This window comes from Gopherus flavomarginatus, chromosome 20 (genome assembly GCF_025201925.1).
Source record: "Gopherus flavomarginatus isolate rGopFla2 chromosome 20, rGopFla2.mat.asm, whole genome shotgun sequence".
Taxonomy (NCBI): Eukaryota; Metazoa; Chordata; order Testudines; family Testudinidae; genus Gopherus; species Gopherus flavomarginatus.
Genome location: NC_066636.1, coordinates 4,557,852 through 4,566,914, shown reverse-complemented (window position 1 = coordinate 4,566,914; position 9,063 = coordinate 4,557,852). Strand labels below are relative to the sequence as shown.

At 49.3% G+C, this 9,063-nt stretch overlaps 1 protein-coding gene across 1 annotated transcript; it reads left to right on the top strand.

Moving 5' to 3' along the window:
• The first annotated feature begins 302 nt into the window (after positions 1 to 302).
• LOC127037999 (cytochrome c oxidase subunit 6B1) lies at positions 303 to 8,321 on the top strand. Its single transcript, XM_050930321.1, has 4 exons — positions 303 to 418; positions 1,205 to 1,320; positions 7,009 to 7,109; positions 8,064 to 8,321. Exons 2-4 carry the CDS (start codon positions 1,215 to 1,217, stop codon positions 8,115 to 8,117), a joined length of 261 nt encoding a protein of 86 aa, XP_050786278.1. The 5' UTR covers positions 303 to 418; positions 1,205 to 1,214; the 3' UTR covers positions 8,118 to 8,321.
• The last annotated feature ends 742 nt before the right edge of the window (positions 8,322 to 9,063 follow it).

The following is a 9,063-nucleotide window of genomic DNA, read 5'->3' as shown; positions in this document are numbered from 1 at the left end:
AGCCCTCAGCTGTTTTCTTTGGAGTAATATGGCCCTGGCAGCTTTACGAGTTGTGCAGGCCTGCTCTAGAGTGTCTTCTCTGTTTGCCCGATTATTATGAGTATTACGGTAACAGTGTCTCTTTTTGTTCCCGTTTATTATGTGTATTGTGGTAACAGCGGGAAGTCGCAGCTCCGATGGGACCACCTCCGTCGACGCTCCCCGCCCTCTTCCGGTGCCGCTCTAGCCCACCCCTCTCGATGTTCTTGCGGCGACGCTCTAGCCGCGCCCTGTCCCGCTCTCTTAGCCTGGGCGTCGCGTGCCCTCCCTGATAAAGCGTCACTTCCGGCGCCTCTCTAGCCCCGTCTGTCTCGGTGGTTCCGCTTTCAGGCCGTCGGGCTGAGGGTGAAAGTCACTTTCAGGGAGAGGCGCCGCGCGGGTGAGGCCGGGACCGGGGGGGTGAGGCCGGGTCGGGGGGGGGATTCCCCCCGGCGCCTCCCTGGCAGCGGCTGACCGTGGGGACCCCCCCGCCCGAGGACTCGAACCCGGGTCCCTCGCGCGGCCGCCCCCCTCCCGGGGCTCGGCTCAGCCCTCGCCGGGATCCGCGGCCTTGCTCCGGGGGGGGCGGGGGAACCGGCCGGCCGGGGGGGGAGGTTCGCATCGGGTATAAACCCCCCCCCCCCCCGAAGCGGCTTGCGCGGAGCGGCCCGCGGGGGGGGAGGGGCTCAGCCCCAGGGGGCGAGGGCGGGGCTGGCTCTTGCGGAGTGTGACCGGGGCGATGGGAAGCCCCAGAGCCCACCCCGGTTTCCCGTCAGCGGGGGAAGGCTGCAGCGGTTTCCCTTCCTTGGAGCTGGCTCCGCCAGCCCCGTCTGGCTGCGCTCGCTGAGTTAACCGATGCGGGGGTGTTGCAAACCGGTCGCATTGGTAGCTCGAAGGGGGCTTCACTTGCTGCCTCCCATGGACAGCATGTCGCTGTGAGTCTAAATAGCATTGGGGGGAACCAGGTCCCAGAGCAGAGGGGTGTGAAGCCCGTGCTCGGAGCACTGACTGGGGAGCCCCCACTGCTCAAAACTCAGAGAATTTGCTGGGATTACATTGTTAGCTCCTTGAGGTAGAGGCTGACTCTCTCTGTGTCTGTGCAGTGCCCAGTGCAATAGGGCCCTGTTTGGGATCTTTAGCTGCTGCCACAATACAAATGACATGATTTTTTTTCCCCCCTCCCTAGAACAAGAAAAATGGCTGACACTATCCAGGCCAAGCTGGACAACTACAAAACTGCCCCCTTCGACAGCAGGTTCCCAAACCAGAACCAGACTCGCAACTGCTGGCAGAACTACCTCGGTGAGATGGGCTGTTAACAACTAAATGATCTGAACCCTGATGCAGCTTGTTCACTTTGGCTGGTGACACAGGCCTAGTCAGTTTTGCTTCTTGTTTAGTGTTTAGATTGCCCACAGTCCATAAATTGATAGTTAAAAATATCCAGGTAATGATGAAACACATTTGCTTTCCTCTCCTGTAACTAACTCTTAAATAGATGCTACCTTAGCGGTGCATACAACGGCCTCAATCCATGGGGGTCCCATTGTGCTGGGTGCTCTGCACACATGCCATGAAAAGACAGTCCTTGTCTTGAAGAGTTTATGACCTGAAACCCTGATGCGCAAAGACTTAAAGATCTGCATAACTTTGCACATGGTCAGAGCCCTGTGCGGATACAAAATGTGTACTGCATCCAATCCGTGGATATCCAGATTTGCAGGGCTCTACACATGGTGTGTAGACCCCTTGAAGTCCCCTGGATGAGATGAACGGATTTAAAGGCCAGAAGGCCCATTAAATCATCTAGTCTGACCTCTGTATAATCCACAGAGAACTTGACCTGACCCTGTTTTGATCCCACTACCAGTTTGCTTTGCTTTCCATTAAGTGCATGTCAATGGCCTCCAGATTTAGTTAATGCAGAGTTTAAGGCAGCTGGTGCTGTCTCATGCCCTCCAGTATGTGGGGAAGGGCTAAACTGAACCCTCTGAAAACCAGGAAATAGAAAGCTCTGGTACATACCTTTCCAAGCTTGAGGTACCAGTGAGACGATTGATCTGTTAGATTTTGTACAGCGCACAGTACAGTAGCCCTGCCACAAAGATCAATCTAAAGACGATGGGGGAAGTTTAAATTAGATTAATAAACAAGCCCTCATTAGATGCTATGATGGAGTTGCCTGAACTCAAGGATGCCACCTTCCAGTCCTAGGCAATCCATCCTGAATTGCTGCTTAATAATGGGCAATTCAGTTGGCCCAAACAGGCTTCTCTGAATCCAGAATTGCTTTGAACGCCTCATTTTCCCCAGACGCTTGAGTTACTCTGTGTCTCAGCTTGTTACTCCTGCGAGTAGCTCAACAGGATGCAGCTGAGTAAAGCTGCAGCAGCTTTCATTCAAATATCATCTGTAAAAGATGGAAAATTGGAATTATGCTGCTGTATGAAGGACAGAGAGAATTTTCAAATATTTCTCCCCAGCTTACGGTGTCTTTGTTTACCCATATCACCGATGTGTCTGGCTTCCAGCCCTGTAAGGAGAGATCTAGCTCTTAGTTTTTTAGCTTTCATTTAATAAAGCATAAACAATATTCAGCTTAAAAAATATCTCCTCTTAAAGGCTTTGATAGCATATTGTCTCTTGGTAATGAGAGAGAGGATGGCCAAGTGATTAGGGCACTGCTAGCCTGGAACTGCAGAGACCTGGGATTAAATTCCCTGCTCTGCACCGCATGTGATGTCAGGTAAACTGTTTAGCGTTCTGTACCTCACTTTCCCCATCTGCCCAATGGGGTAATAGCACTGCCCTGCTTCACAGAAATGCGGTGAGGATAAACCCATTAAAGCAGAGACAGTTGGAAACTTGTTTCCCATCCAGTGGGTAATTCTGAACATTTTGGTAGCAAATCAGAACAAAAACTTTCAAAATTCTCAATGAATGAAAATTCCCTCATAACTTGGTCCAGAACCATCACAGTGTTTTGTTTTGACTTTTCATATGTATAAAATATAAATATATAAAAAGTTAACATAATATACACATTTAAATGATAGTCTCAAAAAACATTTTGACCTTGATGAAAAGACGCGTTTTGACTCTTTCCCCTTGAAAATTCTTGAAATCAACATGTTCCTGCAAAATCTGCGATTCTGGTGAAACTGCATTTTCCAATGGAAAACTGATCTTTGGAAAACTTTTCAAGGTGCTCAGATATGCCGTTAAGGAGAGGCCTGATTAGCACCAAGCCTTTAATCTAAAGTGTGTTAGAGCAGGGGAGATGCAAGCTGTGTCCTTGAGCATGTACAGAATAAGGGCTAGCAGCTGGCTGTCAATTTCCATTGACTTCCACTGCTCAGCACCTGTTGCTATTAGGCTTTGAAGCTACACGCGTGCCATCAGCCATGAGTTTCTTAATCCCTCAGACTTTCATTTGTGGAACTCTCTCCTGGGAAGCAGTGACTCAGAAACAGATCTGGGGTTGTGGTGTGTAATTGGCCCAATGTGAACTCCCAGTGCGACGCTGCAGCCAAAAAGGCTAATGCCATCCTGGGATGCGTAAACAGGGGAATCTTGACTAGGAGCAGGGAGGTTGATTTCCCTTTGAATCAGGACTGGTGTGACCGCAGCTGGAGTCCTGGGTCCACAGTTCAGGAAGGATGCTGATAAGGATGCTCAGAGAAGAGCCAGGAGAAAGATTTAAAGGGTTAGAAAAGCTGCCTTATAGCAAGAGACTCCAGGAGCTCAATCTGTTCAGCTTCAGGAGAAGGTTATGGAGTGGTTTGATCCCAGTCTGTAGGTACCTGTGTGGGAGTTGGAGTTGTTATACAGGGTATTCCCATGACACTAACTTAACCATAAATTCCTCTATTAAATCCAAAGGCCAAATGGTATTAATTCAATGACTCTAAACATGCCTAAATAATAAACAGTTTACTACAGTAACAAAACCTTGATGAGCATTTGACCAAGATACTTACAAACATGCTAAACCCTGCAGGTCTAAGCTTAAAATGCTGCAGCGTTTAAGTGAAGACGCTCCGCTACTGATGACAGAGAGCTCTCCCATGGGTGTAGTTAATCCACCTCCTTGAGAGGCGGTAGCTGTGTCGATGGTCAGTGGGAGAAGCCTTCTCTTTGACATAGCACTGTCTATACGCAGGGAGGGTGGGGTTAAGGTCGGTATAACTTAGTCGCTCAAGGGCCTGGATTTTTCACACCCTTGAGCGATGGAGTTATGCCAAGATAGGTCTGCAGTGTAGACCTAGCCCCATATTGGTCGCCTCCAACTTCGTCAGGCGAGTATTAGCAGTATTAATACCCTTTAACAAACCTGTGAGGTCATTGCCAATTATCAGACCTTAGCTATGACTGGATGAAGCAGTTTCTTAAATATTTACGCCCCTGGTGTCCAATTTAACCTTGTTTTATTTGTTACTTCAGCTCTAACCTTAGGTAAGATAACGCCAATATCATGATGGGTCACTACATGTAGTGACCCAACTACTCCTCTTAGTCCTGATCTCATTCTTTTTGGTCACATGCTTTGGGCTAGTTGCTTGTGCTAATGTCCAAACTCAATTTAAAACCACAGTTCACCCACATGTAACGTGGGCCTATATTCCTGCAGTGGGGAACTAATATTTAATAATGGGCTCTTCAGTCTAGTAGACGAAGGTCTAACACCATCCAGGGGTTGGAAGTTGAAGCTAGACAATTTCAGACTGGAAATGAGGTGTACGTTTTTGAGAGTGTTAACCACTGGAACAGTTTCCCAAGGGTTGTGGTGGATTCTCCATCACTGGCAATTTTAAAATCAAGATTGGATCTTTTCCTAAAAGATCTGCTCTGGGAGGGAATTCAGGGAAGTTTTATGGCCTGTTTTGCACAGGAGGTCAGATAGATGATGGCACTGGTCCCGTCTGGCCTTGGAATCGATGAAACTGCTTTTGACGGGTTGGATCACAGAAACCCTCTTGGGAGCTGCCACCTGTTGTGTCAAGACTATTTCTACCCCTGCTTTCCCTGCCAGCTCGGGACCCCAGCACCCTATCTTGCTATGCCAGACACTCCCGTCTGCTCCAACACAGACCCAGGGTCTGAATACTTGCCCCAAAGCTGCAGGCTTCACTGAAAGCAGCTCACAGAAGTGTTCTTGTCTTTAACACCCAGATGCCCAACTCCCAGTGGGGTCTAAACTCAAATAAATCCATTTTACCCTGTAAAAGGTTATGCAGGGTAACCTCATAAATTGTTCACCCTCTATAACAGAGAGATGCACAGCTGTTCGCTCCCCCAGGTATTAACACATACTGAGTTAATTAATAAGTAAAAAATGATTTTACTAAATACAGAAAATAGGATTTAACTGGTTCCAAGTAGTAACAGACAGAACAAAGTAAGTCACCGAGCAAAATAAAATAAAACACGCAAATCTATGTCTAATCAAACTGAATACAGATAAATCCTCCCTGGTTCCAGAATGCTCCCTTCTACAGACTAATCTCCTGTTAGTCTGGGTCCAGCAATCACTCACCTCCTTGCAGTTCCTTTCAGGTCTCTTTTGGGGTGGAGAGGCTTTCTCTTTAGTTAGCTGAAGATAAAAATGGAGGGGTTCCCCTGGGCTTAAATAGACTTTCTCTTGTGGGTGGAGACCTCTCCTATGCAAAGTCCAGCTCCAAGATGGAGTTCTGGAGTCAGCTGGGCAAGTCACATGTCCATGCATGACTCAGTCTTTACAGGCAGAAGCCGTTGTCCACATGGTATCGTGTATGTCTCCAGGAAGACTTCTTATGTGGATTGGAACATTCCAAGATGCATTGTTCCCCAAGTGCTTCCTGATCGGGTACATAACTTGCAAATTCCTTCCTAAAGCTGACCAAATGCCTCACAAAGGGCTTGGCTACACTGGGGAGTTGCAGCGCTGGTGGTGGGTTTACAGCGCTGCAACTTAGTAACTGTCCACACCTGCAAGGCACATCCAGCGCTGCAACTCCCTGGCTGCAGCGCTGACTGTACACCTGGTCTGCGTGGGGTGTAACGATTGCAGCGCTGGTGATACAGCGCTGCTCATCAAGTGTGGCCACCAAAAGTGCTGTTATTGGCCTCCAGGATATTAGGAGGTATCCCAGAATGCCTGCTCACAACAAACCGGAAGAGTGGCTGAACTCCGAGCTCGCCCCAGCTGCTTATCTAAAAAACAAACACAGCTCCTGTTTGCTCGATCAGAGGCAGGCAGGGGAATTGCTTTGGAAGGTTCACAGCTGTTTGCTTGAAGAGAGAAGTCACACGGCAGAGGGGGAGGGGGGAGTCCGTGTTGAGCAGCTGCTTATGTGGTCTGAAGGCTATTTAGGAGTGCATAATTTGCATTTAGTGAATAAGAGAGGGGTGGGGGAAGGGCTCGAAACTTTTAAATTGATTGCAGATTGGTGCTGTGTATCTTCCAGTCCTTAGAACTTGCAAGGCAGGGAGCTGACACAGTGTCACCTCCAAAAATCCACTCTCTCTGTCTCCCCCACGCTCCCTGTCACACTCCACCCCACCCCCCTCTTTTGAAAAGCACGTTGCAGCCACTTGAACGCTGGGATAGCTGCCCATAATGCGCCACTCCCAACAGCGCTGCAAATGCTGCAGATGTGGCCACACTGCAGTGCTTTCCCTACACAGCTGTACAAAGACAGCTGTACCTCCCAGCGCTGTACAACTGTAAGTGTAGCCATGCCCAAAGCTTCCTTAGGAATCAAGCAAGTATACAGCCAATATTCGTAACCTCAAGTACAAAATGATATATGTGTACAAATAGGATGAATAGATATAGTAGACCGTAACTTTTTACAGAGATATGTTACATGACACAGGCAGCACAAAACATATTCCAGTTATGTCATATTCCCATAAAGCATTATGGGGTACAGCACCACTGCTCCCCCAGAAGCATCAGCATTGTCCTTTGGGGAGTTTTTCTAGCCTTGAAACTTCTCTCTCTCGTAGACTTCCATCGCTGCGAGAAAGCCATGGCAGCCAAGGGAGCCGACGCCACGTGCTGCCAGTGGTACCGCCGTGTGTACAAGTCCCTCTGTCCCATCTCTTGGGTAAGTCACTGGGGCTGAAAGGTTCTTGGCTAGAAAGCAGGGTTATCAGGCGTGTGGGGGAGGGCAGGGGTCGCTCAGCACCTTGCAGGATTGGGCCAGCATCTGTGTTAATTCTGGCTAGAGATGGATGCAGGAGCCAATCGGTGTAGCTGGGAAGCTGCAACGTGAGGGTCTGTCTGATCTAGAGCCCCAGGAATTGCATGGGTCCCCTGTTGCCTTCAGTTGCACCAGCCCCTCCACCTCAAAAATTGCCCAGTGACCCAGCTCCCATAATCCTTTGCAGGTCCAAAGGCTTGTGGGGTACAAGGAGTTCCCTTTGGAGAATCCCCAGCCTGTAGCCCCTTGGCTGGAGCACTAATCAAAAATGCTGTCTTGTTTTCATACAGGCAGTCAACCTACATGTCCTAGCTCTGGCGGATCCCTGTTGGGTGATTCTGATGGAAAATCAGATCCACAATAGAACAATTTTTCATGACATGTGTCCGCTTCTTGCAGGAAAAATTTCAAATTGTCATCAAATCCAAATGCCTGAAAACCAAAATATTTCTATTTGGTTCCTCTGCTGCAATGTTTCATTGGCATTGTAGTTTATATCTTCCTTGGCCCCCTGCCCTCTATGAACTTGGTTTCCTGGCTGCACTACATCTCCCATGATGCACTGTGGTAAGGGGTGAGGAGACCCTTCTGCATCATGGGAGTTGTAGTCCAAGTAGGCTGCTCAGCTGATAGAGAATGTGGGGTGCGGGCCCTGAAGTACAGCTTCCATGAGGCACTAATCAAAATTCTAGCTTTTCAGCCAAAAAATGGTGCAGAAAAGTCCAGTTTTCTGCCAGTGGGAAGTCAAGAAGCCATTGTCCAGCTAGCTTTAGTCCTGGCCATCCCCTCCCACCCCAAGCTCCTTTCTTCTGATCGTGCCAGAATGGGTGATCAATGGACCTTGTTGGTCTCTTTCAGGTCAACGCCTGGGATGAGCGCCGGGCAGAAGGAACTTTTCCTGGCAAGATCTGATTGGCTGGTGTTGGTGCGTCAGCCACTTCTGCCCCCTTGCCCTGGGGCACAGTGGATCTGCTCGGTCCCTTGGTTCGATGTCTTCAGCCGATTCTTTGATTGTCTTTGTCTTCAGTCCTGTCCGATCGAGAGTTCAGTGTCCTGCGATGGGACAGAGTCTGGGCCTTGCAAACTCTGATGATAGAAGTAAAGGGATAAAACCTACATCATTCGTCTCTCTCTTTCATTGGGACCATAATGGGATATTCTAAGGAGCTATTCCCTCCCAGCCCGCTGACTCTAACCACTAGACACCACTTCCCTCTCCCAGCTGGGGAGAGAACCCAGGAGTCCTGACTGCAATTAGAGGATGACACTGGCCCTTCTTCTGTCACCCTTCTAAACCTGCATTCCCTGCTGAGGAAGCAGCTCCGTTCTCTCTCCCGTCCCCGCAGGAATGAAAGGAAGAGACGTCCTGGCAGGAGGCTGTCTGGCACTTGGGCTGCTTGTGCCTCAGCTTAGCAAGCTTGTTGCAGCGCTCTCTGGTGGCAGCTCGCTGGGGTAGAGAGGCAACAAATAGCAACAGGTGGCACAGCACCAGTAGCCCCCACTCTGAACCAGAGACAGCTAGGCTACTTCTCTACCCTCAACTCGTTCAGACACCCTGATGATCCTGGCCTAGGTCACTCCACTGACAAATGCTGGTGACTGGGCGCTAGCTTGTCTGTCCTGCCCCATCCTCTCAAGCGTGAATTACCGTCTCCTGCTGTATTTAACCCCTGCTCTCTGGGCTGCTCTCTGCCTGTTTGGCCAATGGCTCGTTCCCCATTACAGCAACATTCTGGATTTGTACAGCACCGAGCACAGCCAGGTCTTGCTCTGTGTCCTCGAGGCACTAGGGCGACACAGCTCATAAATGTATCTTCACCCTAATGAAACCCAACGCTGTAATTAAGGGGTGAGAATT

Coding starts and splice junctions, on each gene's coding strand:
- LOC127037999 (XM_050930321.1), top strand. CDS start 1,215: ATGGCTGACACTATCCAGGCCAAGCTGGACAACTACAAAACTGCCCCC. Junction 1,321..7,008: donor CTGCTGGCAGAACTACCTCG/GTGAGATGGGCT, acceptor TCTCTCTCGTAG/ACTTCCATCGCTGCGAGAAA. Junction 7,110..8,063: donor CCCTCTGTCCCATCTCTTGG/GTAAGTCACTGG, acceptor GGTCTCTTTCAG/GTCAACGCCTGGGATGAGCG.